Source organism: Mercenaria mercenaria, chromosome 12, assembly GCF_021730395.1.
Source record: "Mercenaria mercenaria strain notata chromosome 12, MADL_Memer_1, whole genome shotgun sequence".
In the NCBI taxonomy this organism is placed as follows: domain Eukaryota; kingdom Metazoa; phylum Mollusca; class Bivalvia; order Venerida; family Veneridae; genus Mercenaria; species Mercenaria mercenaria.
Window position 1 is genome coordinate 8,528,540 of NC_069372.1, and position 26,432 is coordinate 8,554,971.

The 26,432-nt window shown below is 33.0% G+C and overlaps 1 protein-coding gene across 2 annotated transcripts in view; it reads left to right on the forward strand.

Annotated features, from left to right (window-relative positions):
• Nucleotides 1-26,432, forward strand: part of LOC123533809 (cGMP-gated cation channel alpha-1-like) — a 78,476-nt gene that overhangs the window by 10,855 nt on the left and 41,189 nt on the right. Inside the window, exons 2-3 of one of the 2 annotated variants that reach the window (XM_053519138.1) lie at nucleotides 21,786-22,785; nucleotides 25,651-25,671. In XM_053519138.1, coding sequence (XP_053375113.1) covers nucleotides 21,815-22,785; nucleotides 25,651-25,671 — 992 coding nt within the window. In that variant the 5' untranslated portion in view covers nucleotides 21,786-21,814. The remainder of the gene's footprint in view (nucleotides 1-21,785; nucleotides 22,786-25,650; nucleotides 25,672-26,432) is intronic. The other variant, XM_053519140.1, reaches the window with a different exon arrangement.

The following is a 26,432-nucleotide window of genomic DNA, read 5'->3' on the forward strand; positions in this document are numbered from 1 at the left end:
CGTCGTTTTCTTAGGCATGTCTCATTTACTGTCTAATTTGCCAGAAGCCCGCCAATTGTAAGAATTTCTTACAATGGACATTAAAACTAAAAATCAATGGCGAGTTGTTAACCCTTACCATACTGGACACGATCGATTCTGCAGTCTGATCATGGTCTGCACTGTTCGCTATTCAGGCAGTAAATTTCAGTAAAAAACCCTTCAAATGATAAATGGTACTGCCCAAATTGGAAGATGGACAAGTCCATTATTGAAATTTAGCATGGCAAGGGTTAAAGCAGACTCAGGATCAGCGGTCACGATTCTGAAGGGGATTGTAAGTAATTCTTACAATATATTGGTTCCTGGCAAACTGGACAGAACATGGGTCATATATGTCGTTTTTAGCACTGAACTGACTTTTTCTATAATAGATAAAGGAAGAAGAAAATTGATGTTTCATTTTATTTTATTTTATTCAACGAGTACATACGCATCGCCCTGGGGGATCGAACTCGCGACCCCGCCATCCGAATGCGCTGTAACGTGTACTATTATGTGTCCCATGGACAGTCACCAACTTCGTCGTTATTTCCCTAGTGTGTCGCAGTTTGAAATGCTTAAAATAATTTTTAAAGAAGTCGTCAGCTGTCACACTATCATCTATTGGTTTATTCCCATTTTTTCTTTTCCAAAATCCTCTTGATGTTTTACATCGCATTTCATTAATACGTTATATATATTTTTTTTGTTTTGTTTTTTTCTAATAAAAAAAAAATATATATAACAAAAAAAAAACAAAAAAAGTAGTTGTGTATGTCAGTTTACGTCGATTGATATACAAATAGATCTTAAATACTAGTCAGGCATTTTGGAAGTATAGGACACAACCAAGTATAATCATAGACTCAGTCTGACTAAGCATGTTCATAGTAGGTTATGGAAAGTGAACACGCACTCGAGCGCCTGTTAAAAACAAATACAAAGACCCCGAAGAATAACAAGCAGAACTCTTTCATAAAGGAATATTGATTGTACTCCCAAATACGAAGGGACCCGATAATGATAATACATCGTAAACTTGATTTGTCTTTTAATGGCTGTCTTTAGTTTCTAAAACTCGCTTGCAGGATTACGATTTAAGCCTCGTAGCCTTAAAACCAGACACGAACGTGAGGAAAAAAATATTAACAAGCTAATGTGTCCGGAGTTTTAGTACTTACAGTAAAGGGATTTTTTTTCGATTTGTTAGATGATAGTAACACTTACAAATTTTATAAAAGAGTCTGAGTTAGTTAGTTTGGTCTAAAGCCTTCAGTATCAAATTTTTCCTTAATTTTTTAGAATTTTATATCAAAAAGAGAAAGTTTGAAACATAGCAAAAGTCATGTTTGCTAATAAGTGTGTTATCAGAATTATGGGCAGGGGTATGTTCTCCGTGACGGTTTGATAAAAGACATTGTGTCTGAAATCAATCGTCCTCCACCTCTGATTCATGTAGGTAAGTTTGCAGTTACTTGCGGAGAACAGGTTTATACTGGTACAGAATCCATGAAAATGCCTGCCGTTGCATAACTGAAATAATGTTGAAAAACGGCGTTAAACCCAAAAACAAACAAACGATAAACTATATTGGTGAGGAGACTGTAGAATTTATCCGAATTTACACTTATTTTACTCATTGTAAAATAAAGAGCCTAATTCAGATTTAGTGTAACTATATTTTGCTTATATTTTACTTATAACCTTCGTTTGAAAACGTTATGTGATGGATTTTCATTTTCTAGACATGTTTGATGTTTTTGTTTGATCAGCAAGCGCACCATATGGCATTTGATGTCTTTGCTTATCTACAAACGCTCGAAAGTAATGATTCTTGGATTGTCTTCTAAATCCTTCAATACAAGGTTTCAAGCATTATGTATTGAAACGAAACCTGGTTTATGAAGATATATAATAAGAAACTTTAAACAAACAGAAGATTGTTTGAAATAAAAATTGCCTTTTTGGCTTCCAAAATACACAAATGTAATATTTCTATGTAACTGTAAATTCAGTTCAGAATTCTTTCGAAAAATAAAAACAATCTTATGAAAATGACAAATTTGTATTAATGACACATTAGCAAATATTTATTATCCAGATTAGATTAAAACAGAGGCATAAAATAACTTTACAGATTTCATAAGATTAATAAATGCAACGCGATACGAGAAGCTCTCATGTTTCTTCATCTTAAGGAAATAAATCAGCATACAGCTGTTCTTTTCCTTTAATGTAATAAAATACTCTTACAGGTAATGGAAAAAATGATAAAAGCAATCTATTCCCCTTTCAAAGAAGACGGGGTATATTGTCTTGCTCATTGTAGGTCTGTATATATGTTAGGCTGTCGGTCTGTCAGTTCGCCGTCAGTAGTTATTTGGTTTGCGATCAATACCTTATGAATGCTTGGTCTCATTTAATAAAACTTCACAGGATGATTGTCTGTTGTACGTAAATGACACCTATTGTTTTGGGAGTCAGTAGGTCCAAAGTTGAGGTCAAAGTAACATCGAGTCCGAAAACGCTTCCTGTTCAATAACTATAAAACGCTTTACAGTTGTTAAACTTCCTCGTCGTAAAAGTAAATACATGTGTCATCACCCAGCCCTTCAATATTGCCACTATAATATAAAATGACCAGAAAATATAGAAGAAACTGAATCATCCTTACAGATGATAAACAGTTATGTCTAGACTTTCAATTGGAATCTGTAATAATAAACTTGATACTTTATTTTGCAATTTCCTCGGGCATGCAAAGCATGTATTTTTACCGTTATGGGAACGCAATAAAATACCGCTATTTTGTTCTTGGATTTGAGAAGTGAATGGCCCTTTTTATACAGTTTGTACGCAAGTATTTGATATCATATAATTATAATAATCTGCCGATGCATGATTTTTCGGATACTAATTTACATTTACTATAATATGTACGTTACAAGATAATTTAGTACTTTTTGTATTTTATTGTCATATGCATAGATATAATTGTCTATGTTGTTCTTGTTGTTTGGTTTAACGTCACACCGACACAATCATAGGTCATATGGCGACTTTCAAGCTTTTCATGGTAGAGGAAGACACAAGAGGCGTATTTTTTTGCTGTACATTTTTTTTTTTGTATTTTTGTCAATTCGTCAATTAAAATGATGTGCGAATATTTGTATTTACGTCATTTCAGTATATTTTATGGTGTTGAATGCAGTACCGAATTCAACTGGGCTCGTACACAGCAGAAATAACCCATATTCGCCTCATCCAAATATCTGTACATATTAATACTGTGTACTCGTAACAGAGGACGCAAGTTTACATATTTGAATATGAAATACTAGAAACAATTGCTACCATATATTTTCGCTTATAAGACGCACCCCGAAATCGGACATGCGGTCTGGGGTTTCTTTTTCCTTTTCATTTCACAAACAAACAAACAAACAAACGATAAACTATATTGGTGAGGAGACTCTAGAATTTATCCGAATTTACACTTATTTTACTCATTGTAAAATAAAGAGCCTTATTCAGATTTAGTATAACTATATTTTGCTTATATTTTACTCATTGTAAAATAAAGAGCCTTATTCAGATTTAGTATAACTATATTTTGCTTATATTTTACTTGTAACCTTCGTTTGAAACCGTTATGTGATGGATTTTCATTTTCTAGACATCTAGACATGTTTGATGTTTTTGTTTGATCAGCAGGCGCACTATATGGCATTTGATGTCTTTGCTTAACTACAAACACTGGAAAGTAATGATTCTTGGGTTGTCTTCTAAATCCTTCAATACAAGGTTTCAAGCATTATGTATTGAAACGAAACCTGGTTTATGAAGATATATAATAAGAAACTTTAAACAAACAGAAGATTGTTTGAAAATAAATATTGCCTTTTTGGCTTCCATAATGCACAAACGTAATATTTCTATATAATTGTAAATTCAATTCAGAATTCTTTCGAAAAATAAAAACAATCTTATGAAAATGACAAATTTGTATTAATGACACATTAGCAAATATTTATTATCTTCAACTATATCTACAGATTAGATTTAAGCAGAAGCATAAGATAACTTTATGGATAAGAAAAAGGAATCTGTTTTGATGAAAACTTTCTTTTTTTTCAACTGCAGAGGAAACCAGATTTCATAAGATTTATAAATGCCACTCGAGTTTCTTCGTCTCCAGAAAAAAAATCAGCATACAACTATTCTTTTCCTTTAATGTAATAAAATACTCTTGCAAGAATGGAAAAAATGATAAAAGCGATTCTTTTTCTCATATTTATTCGCCTTTCAAAGAAGACGGAGTATATTGTCTTGCTCATTTTAGGTCTGTCTATACGTTGGATTATAGGTCCGTTGGTCCGCCGTCGGCAGTCAATATACCTTATGAATGCTTGGTCTCGCATAATCAAACTTCACAGGATGATTGTCTGTTGTACGTAAATGACACCTATTGTTTTGGAAATCAGTAGAGCCAAAGTCGAGGCCAAAGTAACATCGAGTCCAAAGACGCCTTCTGTTCAATAACTATAAAACGCTGTTGAACTTCATCGTCATAGAAGTAGATATACGTGTTATCACCCAGCACGAGTTGAAGGTGAATTCAATATTGACTCTATGATAGCAAATAACCAGAAAATACAGAAACAAGAAATATCCTTAAAAATGATGGTCGGCGAATTGTAATAAGGAAAGAAGTTTATGAATTTTTCATCTAACATTCATCTTTCATCTAACATTTTTCAAATTGCAAAACTTAACACCGCACTTTAACCATTTAAATGGTTCTCTTTTAATTTTTCGCAAAGGTTTCATAGGGTTGCAATTTTGTTTCGTTTATCCTTAGACGAATAATTACAGCAGTAGTTTGATGAAGATTCATGAAGCGGTTCATGAGAAGAGGTCTTTAAACGTGTTTATATTTTAAGCTAAATTGGTCCCTATCCCTATTTGTAACAAAATTACGATATTGTTACACATCGAGTTTGATAAAAATCCATTACCTTTTAGTGGTTAATGCGAAGAAAGGCATATCTACTTTTAGCTATAGTGGTCTCTAATAGGGCCCAAGTTCCTATATAAATAAATTTGGAAGAGGACCTTATAATGAAGCTCCAGACCAAGTATGACAAAGATCCACCAAGCTGTCCATGAGACGCTGTATAAAGGCATTTCTAGTTTTAGCTCTAGCAGCCCCGAAAAGGGGTCAAATGTCCCAGCTGAACAAAGTTGGCTGCGGGCCTAACAAAGATGCTACCAATCAAGTTTGATTGGAATACATGAGAAAAAAATAAATTAAAGGATTTTTTTATTTATTATTTTTATTTATTTCTAAAATAGGACAACTGATCACGCTTTAACAAATGCATATTCGCTATTCGTGAATTTTTGGACAATGGCGTCACACCTATAAAAAAGTGAAGGTCAAGCAAAACATACAATTGTAATTATTTCAATATTTCTGTTTCATAAGCAAAGTTTGACCGTAGTCATCTCACATAGATAAACTGTATGCAACGTACCTTCATTTCCGTGTAATGAGATTCAATCATTATATAGCATATATATAATGAAACAGATTTCAACTGAGTTCAATATTTGCATACCATACTAAAGAAAAATATTCATAATTTATAACAAATATATCAAAGCAAACAAGTACTCATTTTAATATGCAATCCGAATGTCACAAAAGCAAGGAAAATCTTTTAAAAAGCACTTCTCTACATAAAAGACTCTTATCACACCCTTATTCATGTGATACGCAGACCGTATTCAGCTCTTTCTTTAATTTGATATATGTTGGTATTTGAACAGGTTTTTATCACATTTATTAAACTTACTTTTCATTTTGGAGATATATCAATATTCTTGCTAAATATACTGAGCCAAAGTTAGCTTTAAAACTGTGAACAGCGTCGTTTAGGATAAACGCTTTGTCTATATTTCACTCAGCGTAGCACAATCAACAGAGTGAAAGAAATTGACACTCTCGTCCAATCAGGCAGAGTGTTGCATAAATCTTCCATATTGATAAATTATCTATAATGCGTTATCAAGTAGTTTGATTTGCAAACTGAAGTCACGTGGCATAGGTAACGAAAACGAATTTAGACGGCGTCGCCGAAAAACTGAGTCATTCTTACAGATAATAAACAGTGATGTCTAGACTTCCAACTGGAATCTGTAATAACAGACTAGATACTTTATTTGGTAATTTTCTCATGCATGCAGAGCAGGTATTATTATCGTCAGGCACGTGTCCAGGTGGGGGGCCAGGGGGCCCAGCCCCCTCCCCACAGCTGGCTGGCTAGTTACGATTTTTATTACTATGGGCCCCTCAGTTAACAAATTTATACACCAGCGCAACTGGCTTGATTTGACAGCAAAACACAGGCTAAAGAGCCATAAAACGGTGTCCAGTAGTGGAAATTAGCCCCAGGCATGTCACAGGTAAAAGTTTATCTGTGCATGCTTCATTGTTCGCTTGATCGGTACTTGATTGGGTAGTGGAGAAACTATTATGTTTTTTACTCTTTGGAAGTGTTATAAAGTGTGATCATTACATTGTTGGTTTTGTTAAGTAAATCATAAAATGAATCTGAAAATTGAAACATTATGATGGTTGTATTTTGTTTTTACATTAAGGCTGTCATTCCCCAAATTTATTAAATTGATAGATATTTATCCTATCTTTTTATTAAACAACAATTATGAATTTGAAACTACTGTATCAATTTTACTCTTTTGGGTCCAATAACCTTACTTAAAAACTCTCATAGTTTTAAAAGTAGTTTCTCAGTAAATCTTACAAAACGCATCTAAAACTCGTTATTTATGAGGGGTTTTATACATAAAAATATCATTTAATATGTGCTGTGATGTTATAGTTTGTACAGTCAAAGAAGTATAAAATACACATCTATTTAATTTTCTTTCTTAGATCTTTGGTACAGTTAAGAGTTCATTGTCATTTGAAATCTGTGATGTAAATAGTAATTGTCATAATACTTCGTTTGTTTTGTTGGAAATCTAAAAACATTTGGCCATTTTGCAAATAGGATACCCTTAATAATTAGACTAGCCACTAGACTGATAATTACGATATTTCTATGATTTTTTTTCTTTTTTATGTTCATAGAGACAAAAGCCAGTCTATTCTAGAGATTTTCTAAGAGGACTGATGTTAAAATTGTAATAATTATTGGACATAGTATATAGACTGGCTCAGTTCACTACATGAAATCATAAAAATGTGAAAAAAAATTGTCATAGTCTAGGAGCTAGTCTACTTAATAATCATCTTAAAACTTCAACATTTTTTTCAACTGGGTATCATACAGAAAAAAAGTCCATACACTGTGACTGTACAATCATATATACATTGAAAAGGCTTGATAAAATCAAAGAACTATAAAATACATTATTTTATAGCTCTTTGATGAAATGATTAAAAAGTAGACTTTTCCTTAAATATATAATACATTCATGCATCCTTAAAGGTGTTTCAGGTAGCAGGAAAATGCATCTATTCATGTGCCAATATTAAAAAATTTTCACAATCAGGAGGGGATACCTCTCCCGAACCCACCCCAGGTTGGCCCCCCCCCCCCCCCCCAGCAAACAAATCCGGCACACGGACCTGACCGTTATGGGAATGCAATAAAATACCGTTATTTTGTTCTTGGATTTGGGAGTTGAAGTTCATGGGTCATGTAATAAACATCGCTATTTTTATGCGGTTAGTACACAAGTATTTAATATCATAAAAAACGAACTGCCGTTACATGTGTTTTTTTTCAAATACTCATTTATTATTATATGTACGTAATGAGAATGAGTATTTTTCATATTACAGGGACAACTTTCATATATATTTACTCCAAATTCGCATATTGTAAATAAAAAAGACTTTAAGCAGAAACACCTGCATTACAAACATTTTGTACAGAAGTATGTCGAAAACTTTGTCATAATCAAAGAATGCTTGATATAATTTAGTCTACGATAAGGTATAAAAAGTAAAAAACAGATGGATATTTGTACACATCTTATCCCTGACACCGAACTCTGCGTTACTAAAACATAGTGTTGTCCTTGGCATCATTTAATGTCTTTCTTGGAGATAATGAGCGTATTTTACAAGACTTTGTATACTCAACAAAGGCAAGTTTCAGGAATGGTTATATTCCATACAGAAACCTTCACCCGGCATACATCCTTGTAAAATATAACCTCTTTGTCGTGTATAGACACGTTTTTGGTTGCGGGTTTATCCCGCTACCAAAGTTAAAGTGTATTTCTGACAATCATAGCATCTTTATTTTATTCCGAATCACATCCAAAGGATGTTCACGTGCTACACAAAATAGTCCCATTCATGAACAATGCGGATGAATTATCAATGAACAAGTTGTTCTTATTCAACCTGTATCCACTCACACTGACCATTTAGATTATATAAGATCTATCAATGATAAGGTATTCCAGCCTATGGTTACATCACAAGCTGGGTCAGGTAGAGTTCATCTTAGATATGAGGCACATCAAATTTGTATTTGTGGATCATTCATGTATATTTATAGACTGGCATTTAAACAGAAAATAAATCTACCAAAACCCGCAACCATTAGACATTTCAAGGCTTTGATTACATAATAGGGTTATTATGATAGTAGCAGCTTGATCTGGGATGCTGTATTCGGCTCCAATGATTTTTTTTGCCAGGTCGGATAACACGAGGTGCGCAAGCGCTAAGTGTTATCCGACCTTGCCAAATCCACGAGAGCCGAATACAAAACCCCAGACCTAGCTACTGTTATAATGACCCAGTTATTATACACATTCATCTGTTTGTTTGTCGGTTTTATTCGAATGTTAAAATAAAACTGAAATCAATGTATTTTTTTTGTGTGCGCCATTTATAGAACTTTGTCAGGTCATGCATATTAAATGGAAGTTGTCCGGCGACATGCAATACAAAAGATACATTACGGATTTTTCTGTCTGTTCGTATTTACTTGTAAAATGCATGCCGTATTTTTGAAAGAACTTATATAGGTATATAATAAAAAGTATTTCTTAACAATAGTGCTTACTCCAGGACTTACATGAAGTCGACTTCAGAATATTCATTTTTTTTTCTCCGGCATTGATCGTGTTATTTTCCATTACAGATATTAAGAAGGTAAATTATTTTAATAATAAAAGTTGAAATTCTCATAACATTGTTCACAAAAATAAAGTCGTTTTTGCTTTCCTGTAGCACTGGTTTATTTATAGACATCGGTTTCATCTTGACATTTAATCTTAGCATAAAGTATACTGTGTGTCAGATACAGCATCTGAAAACACACAAGACGTCTTAAAATGCCAAAACCTCAATTTGTCTTTTAATTGAAAACTTTAGTTTGGAAATAGAGCTTAAGTCCCGCACTCCTTAGAGAATGTTACTGAGATAAACGTGCGGAGGAAAATGTTAAAAAGCTTATGTTTCCAGAATTGTATGTAGTACGGGCAGTGTATGATTGAGTGAAGATGTACGCCTATAATTATGAAAGTAAACCTAGTTAATTTATGACACGTTCGTATGCTCAAAGCCATCACTATCGTCTTTCATGGATGCGAGTGTCCTAGATTTGATTGTAAAAAGTCTAACAAGAGAAGAAAGAAAATGTAAAACGTTTAATAAGATATGAAGAAAGAAAGCTGAAAATTCCCAGCGAGATACAAATAAAAAACAAGATGAACATTCCCTTTCCTATCACACTTACACCATACACCAGTGCATTAATTAAAATATACACCATGGAAACACATAGTAAGTTAAACATATAGACAGCGTTGGCAAAACAAACGAAGTTAGAATAGTAGGACAATATAAGTGGGGTGTTTATACCAGTTGTGTCGCAAACCCAACATCTTCCAAACTAACATGACAGTGTAATTTTTAGGCAAATCCCTTACAAACGTAAACGCCTTATTCAGAGAATAAAGGTGTCAAGGTTTCAGCTTGCAAATATTCTTTGAATAATGATCTTTGAACAGGAGTCAGTATAGTATAACCAACTGAGGTATTGTTAGGATTAGATTCAGTGAGGTTATCTTTGTTATAATAATTGAATATAACTGTAACTCATACAAAGGGCCTCCGTGGCCGGATGGGGAAAGACATAGACTTCGAAACACTTGCTCCTCATCGATGTGTGTTCAAAGCCTCGTTTCGGATGTACAGTTCTTCTTTTGAAAAAGTCACTCAACAGGCGTACAGGAGATCGGTGGTTTCACCCAGGTGTGCGTTCATGAATGAAGTGGTGCGCAAAGGGGATACTTGGGATCTTTCTCTCCTATGAAAAGCCGGAAAAGTCACAAATATTGCGCGCCTCTAAGCCCAGCCAAAATAATCTACCTCATACAACTTTATGACAACAGTAACAGGTCAGTCTAAATACGATATATATCCAATAACTTCGTGTAGAATACACTCCGATAAAGACTTCTCATGAACATTATCCACGACCGATTTACATTTTATTACTTTCAGTAGACAATGGTTTACTTAAAGACATTTTTATGCTTTCGACATCTATACTGACTCTGTGTACAAAATCCCCAAACAACTTATAAAAACGTCAAAATCTGATGGGTTTCACTGATGAGTTCTGTGTATAAATGGGTCGTATGAGAGAAATAATTTTACATCTCCAAGTTTTGACATGAACATAAATTTGATTGAATTTCATTTTATGGATAAAATTACTGTCCCTTGTTTTACACAAATATCTTAGGATTAATGCTTTGAGATACAATACCTTAGCCATTTCTTTCTCGACATTTCAAAGCGTATATAATTTGCTGTTTTCTTTACCATTTATTTATTTTTTTTGGGTTTTACGGCGCACCAACACAGTATAGGTTATATGACGCCAAACAGGACTACAAATTTTGGTTTCACATCTCATTTACATGGAATGAAAAAATGAGGTATGGAATCAAAATTTGCATACCTGCTGGAATCACAGAGTTACAACAAAACCAAGTGTTAAAATCCTATTAGTCGCCTCTTACGATCATGCAAGGGTAAGGCAGTGGTTCCAGTTCTTTTCATACACAGATCGTCCCAGAACCAAATATATAAAAACTGCAGATCGAAACAAGAAATATCTTTAAAAATGATGGTCGGCGAATTGTAATAAGGAAAGAAGTTTATGAATTTTTCATCTAACATTCATCTTTCATCTAACATTTTTCAAATTGCAAAACTAAACTCCGCACTTTAACAATTTAAATGGTTCTCTTTTAATTTTTCGCAAAGGTTTCGTAGGGTTGCAATTTTGTTTCGTCTATCCTTAGACGAATAATTACAGCAGTAGTTTGATGAAGATTCATGAAGCGGTTCATGAGAAGAGGTCATTAAACGTGTTTATATTTTTAGCTAAATTGGTCCCTATCCCCATTTGTAACAAAATAGCAGGAGACCTTACGATATTGTTACACATGGAGTTTGATAAAAATCCATTACATTTTAGTGGTTAATGCGAAGAAAGGCATATCTACTTTTAGCTACAGTAGTCCCTAATAGGGCCCAAGTTCCTATATAAATAAATTTGGAAGAGGACCTTATAATGATGCTCCAAACCAAGTATGACAAAGATCCACCAAGCTGTTCATGAGACGCTGTATAAAGGCATTTCTAGTTTTAGCTCTAGCAGCCCCTAAAAGGGGTCAAATGTCCCAGCTGAACAAAGCTGGCTGCGGGCCTAATAAAGATGCTACAAATCAAGTTTGATTAGAATACATGAGAAAAAATCAATTAAAGGATTTTTTTATTTATTTCTAAAATAGGCCAGCTGATCCCGCTTTAACAAATGCATATTCGCTATTCATGAATCTTTGGACAATGACGTCACACCAATAAAAAAGTGAAGGTCAAGCAAAACATACAATGTAATTACTTCAATATTTCTGTTTCATAAGCAAAGTTTGACCGTAGTCATATCACATAGATAAACTGTATGCAGCGTACCTTCATTTCAGTGTCATGAGATTCAGTCATTATATAGCATATACATAATAAAACAGATTTCAACTGAGTTCAATATTTGCATACCATACTAAAGAAAAATATTCATATATAATAAATCAGTTAAATAATTTATGACAAATATATCAAAGCAAACAAGTACTCATTTTAATATGCAATCTGAATAAGTCACAAATGCAAGAAACCTTTTCATATACAGACGACAATTGTAACAAGGAAAATCTTTTAAAAAGCACTTCTCTACATAAAAGACTCTTATCACACCCTTATTCATGTGATACGCAGACCGTATTCAGCTCTTTCTTTAATTTGATATATGTTGGTATTTGAACAGGTTTTTATCATATTTATTAAACTTACTTATCATTTTGAGATATATCAATATTCTTGCTAAATATACTGAGCCAAAGTTAGCTTTAAAACTGTGAACAGCGTCGTTTAGGATAAACGCTTTGTCTACATTTCACTCAGCGTAGCACAATCAACAGAGTGAAAGAAATTGACACTCTCGTCCAATCAGGCAGAGTGTTGCATAAATCTTCCATTTTGATAAATTTTCTATAATGCGTTATCAAGTAGTTTGATTTGCAAACTGAAGTCACGTGGCATAGGTAACGAATTCTTTCTTAGACGGCGTTCGCCGAAAAAAGTCATTTTTAAGCAGCGACGCCCATTTAGAGAACAGAGACATCAACGTTTTCCATTATATGGTCATAACCATATATGGGGAAATTACCATGTATAGGAAATTGATTGATAACCGTTGACGTAATCATATTTAGTAGGTCAGCATATAACTTGAACTGTAACTTAAATATAAAAGCGTTTACTTAGGTTTATATATAATTCACATAAAGTTACAAATATGGAGAAAAGGGTGCTGCCGCCTTCCTTTTTTTGCTTGCATTTCTGTTACATTCATTTATAGATATATTCTATTGAAAAACATTGTATAATTCCTTTTAAAGTTGAAAGGTCGCCATTTTACCTTAAATGCTCCGATTTCGTCATAAAACTATTCCAAAAAACAAACACAAACACATACATGCTTGCGTACGACTAAGTACAATAGTAGGTACATACGTCATGTGCACCTGCTTCGAAGATATCGTTTACACCAATTTTAAAACTATACTTAGCCATGTTGAAGTTAGTTAGAACACCCCGAAAAAACAAAAAACGAATTAATACAGCTCGAAGCGGTGTAAAATTTTGTAAACGAGATTCACACAGCAGATCCGCAAGACATATGAACCTATCCTAGAAGTAGTATCTACAGATATTTTGGAAAAGGACCCATGGACAGAACAAATATTGTATATGCACTAAAATTACAAATAAAGTAATCATGTCCTATTGGAAAGGTGCTGCATTTGTAGTAAAATAGGAAAAGTGGAAACTCCACAGGTCGCTCATCACGACAAAAACGAAAATGTTGCAGGCTCTGTTTGAATGAGCCTGTTCACAGACGGTAGTGGAAATGCATGCTACCGTCCACGCCCTCTAGCCCCGGGTTGAGCAGAACTCAACATTTACACATGCAACAATCTAGAGACATCCGCAGATGTATTCATACGGCGGTGCACATGGAACCTCCAGTGATACACTAGCGTGTAATTCCATGAAAAGCGGCGTATGGTCCCAAATTAAAAACTGGGTTAGTCACATTAGTCAGGGACAGACTGACGTCGCGCAAGAAGTTAAGGAAAGTAAGCCAGTGGCTCTAAGGTTAAAGATCACTGTTGAAAATCCTTTGTTTAAGATAACAAACAACCACTTCAGATCTAATTTTGAATTAATCGAATCTTAGAGAAGATCACTTTTCCTACTCCTACTATTTACGTTCTATCAAAAATTGATAAAAAAAACAAAAGAAAATAGGTAGTTTAATAGTTCATTTTGTAATGCCAGCCTGTGGATATATGCTACCTTAAAAATGACGCACATTTTGCTCTTGTCCGCATATTAAACCACTGATTTTGGTTTCAGTGCACAAAACTTGCAATCTTTTGAATAAAAGCATGAAAACAGTCTACACACAAATTCACATGTAATTGAAAAAATAAAAAGAAATTATTTACAAGGGACTTCTTTTGGTTTCACGACGGAAGCATATTCGTCGACCGAATTACTCACCTTATTTCTCTATTGAAGATATGTTTGTTGAAATCGCATGACACATGTGCAACCGGATTGCGAAATTAAGATGATGAAAATCGAAACTACTTTGATGACGGTCGAACCCCTTATCGTAAACTTCTATGGACATATATAGGGTCAGTGTGTGTGTTTTGGGTGCGAGTGTGTGTGAGGAACGTTGAAGGTCAATAACATACCCACTAAATGATACATACATACCTTTAACCTAACCTGACATAAAAGTAACCCTCCATAGAACCATAGCGTTTATCATGTGGCCACCTTTAACGAAAGAAAATGCTATAATCGTGTTTATGGTAAAGCAACATCAAATGTGTCGTGACGATTTAAAGAATAGATGCGAAACGATCAGTTACGGCGTTTTTATCACAGCTGAAATGTAAACATGTTTTCAATGATTGAGACAGTATCTGCCACAGAGCTTTGTATCATATTTGAAAACGCCAATATCTAATGGGTTTTTCTGAAGCACAACGGCGTGCCGTGTTTTAGATGACACTATTTGCATTAGTGAAAACCATATTTCTTGCATACCGGACGGGAGTTTCCGGTGTTTACGCCGGTAATGGATAACTGCGTCTTGTACCCGGGAATGTAAGATGATCAGTTTATAACGAACTACATCTTTTTACTAGATTCGAGGAGTAATTATGACTTTTGAATGTCAAACGGGATAAAAGTCAGGCACATTGATTATACATCTTTGAGTATAAAACTGGACTCAGTAAATGTTATTTTATGAAAAATTCATAACGTTTCACTGCAGATGTTAAAACAAAACCGGAACTCTTACGTCATTAAAAACCTACGTCATGACGTATTTTCGGTTTTGGTCAGAGACCACCAATTCAAAAATTATAAGGAGCTTACTGGGAATAAGTTAATTGTTGATCAGGGAATAAGGTAATGTTTAGTTCGTTTTGATTGGCCATTAATGTAAACAAATCCAAGAAGTGATTTTATTAGAAGTTGAAGCTTTTTCGTGCGTTAAGAGTATTTGATTATATATTCTAGCAATATTTGCTACAGCGGATGGGTATTGTAAAAAGTTTCATAAACATTTTCTCCCGCAGTGCCAACGATGCAAACAGGGTATCATATTCACTCGAAATACCCAAATAAATTATATCATATTTATATGTTTTAAGTCTTAAGATTTTGGCCATACTAAGATAGTTGTATACAGAAATACATGTTTCGATTTATGGAAGGTCGTACACGCCATAATGCCATGGCTTTGTTTTTTTTTAATACGCTACTTTGTGAGAAAAAGCAGTATATACAAGATCTGTTAGAAGATCATTTCAAGTACAGAAATTCATTTGTTTGATTATATTTTTCAATATCATTTGTTGAATATCGCTTTGAAGATAAACGATTCTATCAGTGCTTAAAGATACAGACGGAAATATCAAAGATAACTGTTTAAACGACAACGAAGTCTTGATATGCAAGAAAAAGATTTAGTCACTGGATGTAGATGCAAATGGAAATGTCCAATGCTCTGCAGAGACTTGTTATTGCCTAAACGGTATATTCCCACTGCACCTACAAGCAGTGTGAAATATTCTTATAATTTTTCACCGAGTGAATACCGGACGCAATGCCATGAGTATTCTGCATAAAGCAAGCAAATATATATATTCATGCCTTATATTTTGTTTGTTGTTCCCTATCAGTGAAAAACAAGTTGGTATTTTCTCTGACCGTTTTAACTATGGCATTCCAATAATTCATTCAAAGTATGTATATCATGCAGCATCTAAACACCAGTGCAAATTTTTACAGGCTTTTACACATAAAAAATCTCTTCCTAAACTAAAAGAAAGAAGAGGAATAGATCGGAATATCTATACTTGTAAATTGTTTTCATTTCAACTTCATCTTCTCCGTCTAGTTTTTAATAAAGCCATTTCTAATTACGCTAAATATATGTTTGACTGACTGTTTTAGTCGCAAAAGGTTACTGTTTTTTCCTCATGTTCATTTTTTTAAAGACAAAGAAAATGCGGTTTTAAATGGAAATAAGACAACATTACGTTTTAATTTTGTTCGTATAAGAATGGTCATCATCTGTCTAATCAAACATTTATGATTTACTTCTATCTACATTTGAGCCGTGCCATGAGAAAACCAACATAATGGGTTTGCGACCAGCATGGATCCAGACCAGCCTGCGCATCCGCACAGTCTGGTCAGGATCCATGCTGTTCGCTTTCAGATCCTATTGCAATTAGAGAAACTGTTAGCGAACAGCACGGATCCTGACCAGACTGCGCGGATGCGCAGGCTGGTCTGGATCCATGCTGGTCGCAAACCCACTATGTTGGTTTTCTCATGGCACGGCTCATTTATATATTTTGCACGTGTATTTCCTTATATTTATGAGGACTATAATGTAACTAGTTAGGACGCACCTTTAACCAAGTCTTCCAGCGTTTGGAAACTATAATATTTTAATATACAGTCAAACTAGTATATACGATCCCGTCTCAAGATAAATCCAGTGTTTAAAGCCGGCAATTTCTTCGTATATTGAGCACCTTTTCCTGTTTTATGAAATTACCCATCAACAAAAGCCATTATTTTTAGATTTGAGCTACAAAGAAGAGAGCACTGTTATTCAAACTATACGCATGTGCATACATATTTCATGTATCTTTTTAATATCTTAGAAGGGTCTTTAGAGTTCTATGATAATTCTAATTAAATGTTAAAAACAGATAAATCACATGTCAATAAAGAAAATTTGCATGATTCCGTAGTTATAAATTGCACTTCTTTCAAAATTGCACATGAATTGGCACAGCTAGAGTTATAAAGGGAGGTAATAAGAATCAACGGATTCAAGAATACTTTCTTATATGTTAATCAAATATTCGAGCCTAAGAGACTCATTTGAGAAAACAGCAATCGAAAAATAAAATTTGAGAATAATGGATATATTTTATGTTCGTGACAAAACTGTAACAGCCACTCATTACAAAAGGTTTAACAGTATTTGTAAAAAAATAAAACGACACTAATACTGGTCAATGCAAATGATTAGTATATTTAGGATTGGAGGTGACATATTTCACCTTTGATATATATAAGGTCATGCTAGATAAGACATGCAAATAAGAGGAGATCTCAGAGATTGTCACAAGTCGTTAACACTTATTTTAATATATGGCTTCTATAATTAGGAGTTCGCACCACGGGCTATATAGTATATATGCATATAACACATATATCATACGTGGCCAGATTTGAATAAATTTGATAATTTGATGATGTCAAAAAATTAGAAAGAAATATAAAATCTGTCAAAAAGTATATGATTTGCTTTGTAAACAAACTATGTAAAGAATTGGATTGACGAATTAAAATTATCATTTATTTCATTTTTATGCATAAGATTTGTTAATAGAATAATAAATGAATAAAATGGCTTCTCTATATAAATAATAAAACAATGATCTTTTCTTCACGAAGAACCGGAAATGCTCATATCTCAAGTATTATTACTACATTAAAAAAAAAATTATTTTGTAGGATAGAGGCTTAAATGCGGAATAAATGTTATTGTTGTATATACGAGTGCATCATGTCGTCTTCTTTTATAATAGACCAGCAAATAAATCATCCATATTATTTGAATAATCAAGATAAAAACTGTACTGTCTGCCAACATTGCAACCTTTGCCTGATCTGTCCATTTATGTTTGTTTAATATCATATAGAACTGACAAGTTATGTTTTTACTGATGACAGCTTGCCCGCTAGGAATAGATTAATACATTTGTTTAGTATCTAATCGTTATGTTTGTGTATCAGATGTGATATGTTTCATGTAAAGTGAAGTTTTCGTCGTACCTTTTTACGTTATTGGAAACATATCACTAGTTACCGTGATTCCAATACATATTTATCGAATTTTCATGGAAAATACTTATTGTCATTTATGATTTGAATATCCGTTTATTGTTACCTTGTTTATGTATTGGATATGCCATTTTTAACCGCTACGTGGAGCACTGAACGACATTATGGACTTAACGGATATTTGGGAGTACGAAATTACAATTATTCAAGAATTTATCGTTTTAATGAGCAGTGTATCAAAACAAATGTTTCAAATTTATCTGTTTTTTTATGCAAGTAATATTTTGTTTGACATTAAAATGGAATTTTTGTTGCCTATGTAGATAACTGCGAACAAAACGTGACATTACGATATTTTAACAGTGTGTCATCGTATTGACTAATGGTTGCAAAGTACTTTTAGGACAGGAAGTTGTGCAAAAAAGATACGACATGGTACTAATAATGTTATTTATTTATTTTGTTGGGTTTAACGTCACATCAACAAAGTTATAGGTCATGTGGCTCTCTTCCAGAGGAAGACCCCAGGTGCCACTCCGGGCCTTACTGAAGGCATCAGCGAGCACCCTTTTGGAACCGCCGATCTTCTCACATAAAAAACTTATGAGAGGATAACAGTTTTATTGCAATACAAGTAGTGCTTAATACGACCGTAATGACATACATGTATTATTCTACGTATCATGATAAATTGCATAGTGTATATTTCGTTTAGGCAAATACTTCCTAATTTAGAACACAAACAGCTATTTACATATATTGGTGAACGCTCCTGCAGGCATTTTAGGTGCAAAATTGTATCATCTTGTATGAAAAATGAAAATGTTATAATATCTCTAGAATGCAGCTTAGTTACAAATGTATGTTTTGGAAACAGTTTGTTGCTCAGGAATACCAATTATAATTTCAGATGAAAATGCCCACTGCCCCTTGTAGAGTATTTTGCATTTATTCCATATTTTCAGTCATTATCGAAATATTAGAGTGAAATATTTCTGGATATTTCTGGTATTTTCGCAGTGAAAAATATCAAGTATATTTTTCACTTGTTAGAAACTATAAAATCGATAAATTTAGGCAACACATGAAATAAAAAGAAAATTTGTTTGTTTTACATTTATTTATTTTATTAATGTCTCATCACATGTACAACATATATTAACTCACATAGTAAAACAATAATGTACATACACTTATTTTAATATATGGCTTCTATAATTAGGAGTTCGCACCACGGGCTATATAGTATATATGCATATAACACATAATATCATACGTGGCCAGATTTGAATAGATTTGATAATTTGATGATGTCAAAAAATTAGAAAGAAATATAAAATCTGTCAAAAAGTATATGATTTGCTTTGTAAACAAACTATGTAAAGAATTGGATTGACGAATTAAAATTATCATTTATTTCATTTTTATGCATAAGATTTGTTAATAGAATGATAAATGAATAAAATGGCTTCTCTATATAAATAATAAAACAATGATCTTTTCTTCACGAAGAACCGGAAATGCTCATATCTCAAGTATTATTACTACATTAAAAAAAAAAATTATTTTGTAGGATAGAGGCTTAAATGCGGAATAAATGTTATTGTTGTATATACGAGTGCATCATGTCGTCTTCTTTTATAATAGACCAGCAAATAAATCATCCATATTATTTGAATAATCAAGATAAAAACTGTACTGTCTGCCAACATTGCAACCTTTGCCTGATCTGTCCATTTATGTTTGTTTAATATCATATAGAACTGACAAGTTATGTTTTTACTGATGACAGCTTGCCCGCTAGGAATAGATTAATACATTTGTTTAGTATCTAATCGTTATGTTTGTGTATCAGATGTGATATGTTTCATGTAAAGTGAAGTTTTCGTCGTACCTTTTTACGTTATTGGAAACATATCACTAGTTACCGTGATTCCAATACATATTTATCGAATTTTCATGGAAAATACTTATTGTCATTTATGATTTGAATATCCGTTTATTGTTACCTTGTTTATGTATTGGATATGCCATTTTTAACCGCTACATGGAGCACTGAACGACATTATGGACTTAACGGATATTTGGGAGTACGAAATTACAATTATTCAAGAATTTATCGTTTTAATGAGCAGTGTAACAAAACAAATGTTTCAAATTTATCTGTTTTTTTATGCAAGTAATATTTTGTTTGACATTAAAATGGAATTTTTGTTGCCTATGTAGATAACTGCGAACAAAACGTGACATTACGATATTTTAACAGTGTGTCATCGTATTGACTAATGGTTGCAAAGTACTTTTAGGACAGGAAGTTGTGCAAAAAAGATACGACATGGTACTGATAATGTTGTTTATTTATTTTGTTGGGTTTAACGTCACATCAACAAAGTTATAGGTCATGTGGCTCTCTTCCAGAGGAAGACCCCAGGTGCCACTCCGGGCCTTACTGAAGGCATCAGCGAGCACCCTTTTGGAACCGCCGATCTTCTCACATAAAAAACTTATGAGAGGATAACAGTTTTATTGCAATACAAGTAGTGCTTAATACGACCGTAATGACATACATGTATTATTCTACGTATCATGATAAATTGCATAGTGTATATTTCGTTTAGGCAAATACTTCCTAATTTAGAACACAAACAGCTATTTACATATATTGGTGAACGCTCCTGCAGGCATTTTAGGTGCAAAATTGTATCATCTTGTATGAAAAATGAAAATGTTATAATATCTCTAGAATGCAGCTTAGTTACAAATGTATTTTTTGGAAACAGTTTGTTGTCCAGGAATACCAATTATAATTTCAGATGAAAATGCCCACTGCCCCTTGTAGAGTATTTTGCATTTATTCCATATTTTCAGTCATTATCGAAATATTAGAGTGAAATATTTCTGGATATTTCTGGTATTTTCGCAGTGAAAAATATCAAGTATATTTTTCACTTGTTAGAAACTATAAAATCGATAAATTTAGGCAACACATGAAATAAAAAGAAAATTTGTTTGTTTTACATTTATTTATTTTATTAATGTCTCATCACATGTACAACATATATTAACTCACATAGTAAAACAATAATGTACATATGCCGCTCTATACAGAGCTATAAAGACAGAATACATATATACATATTAACAATGTTCCAAATCTTTATATTAAACACTGACTTAAAACATCACTCTTTATAAAAAGGGATGAATACTTACACTAGACTAAAATAAACTAAAACCTAGTCACATTGTATACCAGAATTTATAAATATTGTTTTAGGGTTCTTTAAAACATGTAAGAGCAAAATATCTTTCACGAGTGAACACCATCACCATCTCGTGGCTACGCCACTCGTGGAAGATATTTTAAATCTTACACTGAAACAAACGAATCTCCTCGATATACATAAAATTTATTCATATTAAGTTTAAATTTAATTTCCATATGAGAAATATATGTTTCATGTCACATTGTAAGAATATGGAAATATTGAAAATTTCATTTATATGCAAATGGGTACCTTTAAAACACGATACAAGTGCGCGCAACATGATGCATACACTACATGTATATCTTATTCACAATAATAAATTGTTAAACATCTTTCGGCATCACGAAAATAGAATTAATGTGTACTTTACTCTTTAAAAACCTCAGTTGTGTTTTTTTTTTAAATTTCAGGTTGAAACAACGTTTGGTTTAATTCACTAATGGAACTGAATCGAGAACAACAAAAAATGGAATCTAATCACGTAACAGACAATACAACAAATAATAATTCAGAAGAAAGGTCAGAAAAAATGGGACAGACTCCTACCAATGTACACAGCGCCAAAGACAGGTGGGGTAAACTTAAAACAACAATGACGGTTACTAGTCAAATTCAAAATAAAAAACAGCGCCGCTTAGACAGAGGGGACTCCTTTCTGAGAAAGTTTTCAACTAGAAACCAGGCGGAACTGGACACGTCAGAAGAAAGTGAGGATAAATATCCATCCGGTTTTCATAATCCGAAACACAAAACATTGAAATCGTGTGTGATTCACCCCTCTGGCGGTTTAATGTTCTATTGGTTAGGGGTGGTAACTCTTACGGTACTTTACAATTTATGGACCTGTATTGCAAGGGAAGCTTTTAGAGAGATCCAGAAAGGTTACATGGCTATGTGGTTTTGTTTGGACGGAATGTGTGACTGTATTTACTTGTGTGATATATTTGTGCAGTTTCGAACTGGATATTTACAACAAGGTCTGATGGTGTACGACTCATCAAAATTGTGCAAGAATTATTTAAAAGACAAATGTTTTATTGTGGACCTCATGTCTTTACTTCCGTTAGATTTTCTGCAGTTTTATGCAGGTGTACATCCAATGTTACGGTTTCCGCGGTTTCTGAAAATATATCGAACTGTTCGATTCATGCACATGTACGAATCCAGAACAGCCTATCCGAATCTACTACGGGTTGCAAGCCTTTCTCATATACTGTTTCTTGGATCTCACTGGTTTGCAGCTTTTTATTACCTCATTTCGGAAGCAGAGGGGTTCGAGGGTGACTGGTCTTATCCGAAACCCGTGGGTCATTATGCCGCAGTAACACGCAAGTATTTGGCCTCCTTGTATTGGTCGACCTTGACATTGACGACTATCGGTGATCTTCCACCGCCAGATACAAATTGGCAGTAAGTGCTATATTTAACTTTAATACATTATTATAAGGTGTTTGTCATTTGACTGAAAACATATGCAAATAATAAGACTGACAGTATAAAAATCATCCACAAAGTAAAAGAAAATAAGATGATAGGATAAATGGTGTAAAAACTGTCTGCTTTTTTTTATTACAACTTATTAAAGTTGAAGGTCAGTTTAAAATACAAAAGGTTTTTCTCTTTTTTTTTCTTTTCATAAAATAATTTCTTTTGCGAGCTTGGCATAAATCACACAGCAGCTCTTCTGTCAAGTCCTTATAATTTGAACAGAATTCGGAGACATAGTGACTAATGACAAATATAGTTATTAAAAATACCAGTATATGCTTATTATGTTGCAAGAATGACATTAATATAGTTAATCCATACACCAATAGGTTATCATAACATGATTTCGTTTATATTCTCAGTTTTGTAACAAATTCACCTATGTTTTGTATACGGGACATACAAATGCACAGCTAGTTTTAATCCGCAGTTAATATGGTCAGTAGTTATTCATATTTTTATTATTGACCAGTAAACTACCTATATAGCATATGCAATATTATATCATTTTTTATCGCTGGACATTAGGACATTTAGTCAGTTTATTAGTTTTTATGGCGTTTTCATTTGCTCTGGTTACGTATTTACAGTTGTACTTATGGAAAACTCAGTTTTCTTTTCATGAAATAGATTCGTAATTTGTTTATGTTATTTTAATAGATGCATAAAGAGGCTGTTTTATCGTTTGAAATCGCTTTTGTGCATTTTAATTTTATATTTCTATTTTTACGGTATTTTGGGATGGGGGGGGGGGGGGGGGCGGGGGAGTATTTAGGGTTGCATCTCGTCCGTTTGTCCGTCCATCCCACATTTATGTAGAGCATATACAAAAAATCATCTAGAGTCATGAAATATTAGAGATGTATTATTTTGCGTATGAAGTTACGCACCTTGTGTTTTGTTGAGGATTTCACTCAGTAAGACCAGAGTAATTGCTGTAATTGCTATTGACTCAGTAAAATATACATAAAGGGCCTGTGTACGTTAACGACGCAGGAAATGTTGTTCAAATCTGGGTATTTATTCTGGAATTTCTTAACCCCCCCCCCACCCCCACGGCATCTCCCACCCCTCTTTCAGTTTCTTGCTCCTTGTTCACTGGTAATATCATCTTCTATACATAAAACTTTTCCAGTCAGTAAAGATTATATGAAAGTTTACCTGGCCTTACATTGTCAATATGTAACATATGGCTATACAGTGACAGTAAGTGGAAAGGTCGCGGGAAGGGCACATTTTGTCCTATGGCCATACGTCTAGTTTACTTTGTGAGAAGTCGCAAAACTGTGACAATCTGTCGTTATTTTGTTTCGTCGGTGATTGAAATATGTAAGATAAGGAAAAAGATTCTGAGTAGAATGGGATAACATGACAGTTTTCATGAAGTATCCAACCAGACATACGTTGGTCGGGTTAACAAAATCATAAAAGCTGAGTACGCATGTCCGCAAAGTACGAGGTTATTCATCGTTTTTAATAATGCAAGAGAATTATCAATTCCATTATAGTTAAAAGTATTTAGATATTTTATCTAGTATTTCACCTTCATACCTCTTTTATTGTACATCATAGGTAAAAAGTGTTAAAATCTATTTGAAAATGTTTTTTCAATAAATACATGAAGAATTGCATTTTTGTTTTTCAAATTTCTGAACGGAGTTGCAATATTTCTATTTTTCATTCGTAAACATTCTTCCATTTGATTAATATTTCTCGATTTTGTGATTTCACCATTATGTCAAAGCCAAATACGGTCTCCATAAAGGAGATTTTATTGTGCAAAATTTATTTGAAAATTACATTGGAAAATATCAAATTATCTAAACGATTAAAAAAAAAGTAAGTACGTGTCATTAATGCTTTCATGTCTTTAAAAGGACGTGTAGTTAATGGCGCTATCAGGTATCAAAAGAAAAACAGAAATCATCAAGGAATAGGTACAAAAAATGTACACCTTCTGAACTCGATGACAGAAGTTTTTTTTAACAGATACATTACGCAAAGTGTTTATTTGACACTGTTGCGAACGCAAAAATGACTTTTGAAAAGCTGAATGTTCAAACACATCACACAGCTGTTTGCATCCATTCCCACTGGGGATAATCTGCTTCAGAGTTTGATACTGATTTAATGGGATTTCAGTTGTCAATTTATTTGATTCATTGTTTGAAAACGCTTTGTTTGTAATCGGATTTCATAATACATGACACGATTACACCATTTTTGAGGGATTTTGCAAGAACAGAAATTGATTAAAAAAAATAATAATACAAAGTTGATTTGAAACTTTGAGTGGTAGTAATCAGGTTAGCAGCAGAATACAGGGTTACTGTAGTTAATGTAGAAAGAAATCTATTTCTATCCAATCTAGAAAAAAATATTTTTTTCCAATTTTCACCGACATAACTTAATTTTGAAAATTAGAAATTACGTGTCTAAATATCCAAAAATCCTTTGTGACGTCACATAAGTTTGATTGACATTTGCAATATATTTGAAAATATGACCCTTATTCATTTCAAATAATTGTATTTAATTCGTATATTTTCTCTCGGGAACAGATAGATAGATGGTCCAGCAGCGTCTGTCTTCATAGTACTGTTGTATCAGAAGTATAATTTTTAATTGAAAAACAAATAAAAAAAAAAAAAAAAAAAAAAAAAAGACAGACAAAAAATGAAGTACACAGCACACTTAATGTCAATTTGGTAACTTTGAATAAAACCAAAATGCAATGACTTAAATTCGCATATAATGCTACAATTATTGCTTTACAACATTTTACAGAGCTATGATGTCGTACGCCTCGTGAGTATTTAGTTTCGAATTCCTTACGTCAGTATTTTTGATACCATTTATCACAAAAAGCCATGCATGTATCTTTTAATTTGCAAATTGCACATCCATATACAACAACATAGTAAGAAGTAACCCTGTATTTTGTTGGAAGAACAAAACTCACCGTTTATCACAAAAGGGCCAGTCAATTTTAAGTTGAAAATATATAAAAATTGCGCTCAAAACTAGATTTTGTTTATAAAAATTATACTTCATTTTTTGTATCGGGTTAATAAAAATAGATACAGACAAAATTGCAACAGGTGAGTTTTGTGCATTTTTAGTTTATTTTGAGTTCTTAGAGAATTGTTTTTCCATGTTGTATGTTTAATATGATTTTGTTGTCTTTTATTTTTGGTCTATATGTTACAGTTTATAGATTATAAATTCAATCTAACATCATTGTCATTGTCATTAGAAAAAGATGTTGTTTTTTTTCCACTAAATTAGGCAACTAAATACCTTCTTATTCAACTTTACCGTTAATTCTATGTCTGTCTGGATAAATATATGCGAAAATATTAAACGTCTTACAGCATTTTAATGTTTTTTTTTGTGAAAACATTTAGAAATTTAAGTTATCAAATATTGACAAAAATGGCAATATAACTTGATTGCGTTATTAAAGAACAAAAATACACAATTATGCAAATGCGTGGTGTTTCAAAATAACATAAATTAAGAACTTTAAGAATCTGAGAATGTCAGAATGTTTTTTTTTCTGCCATACC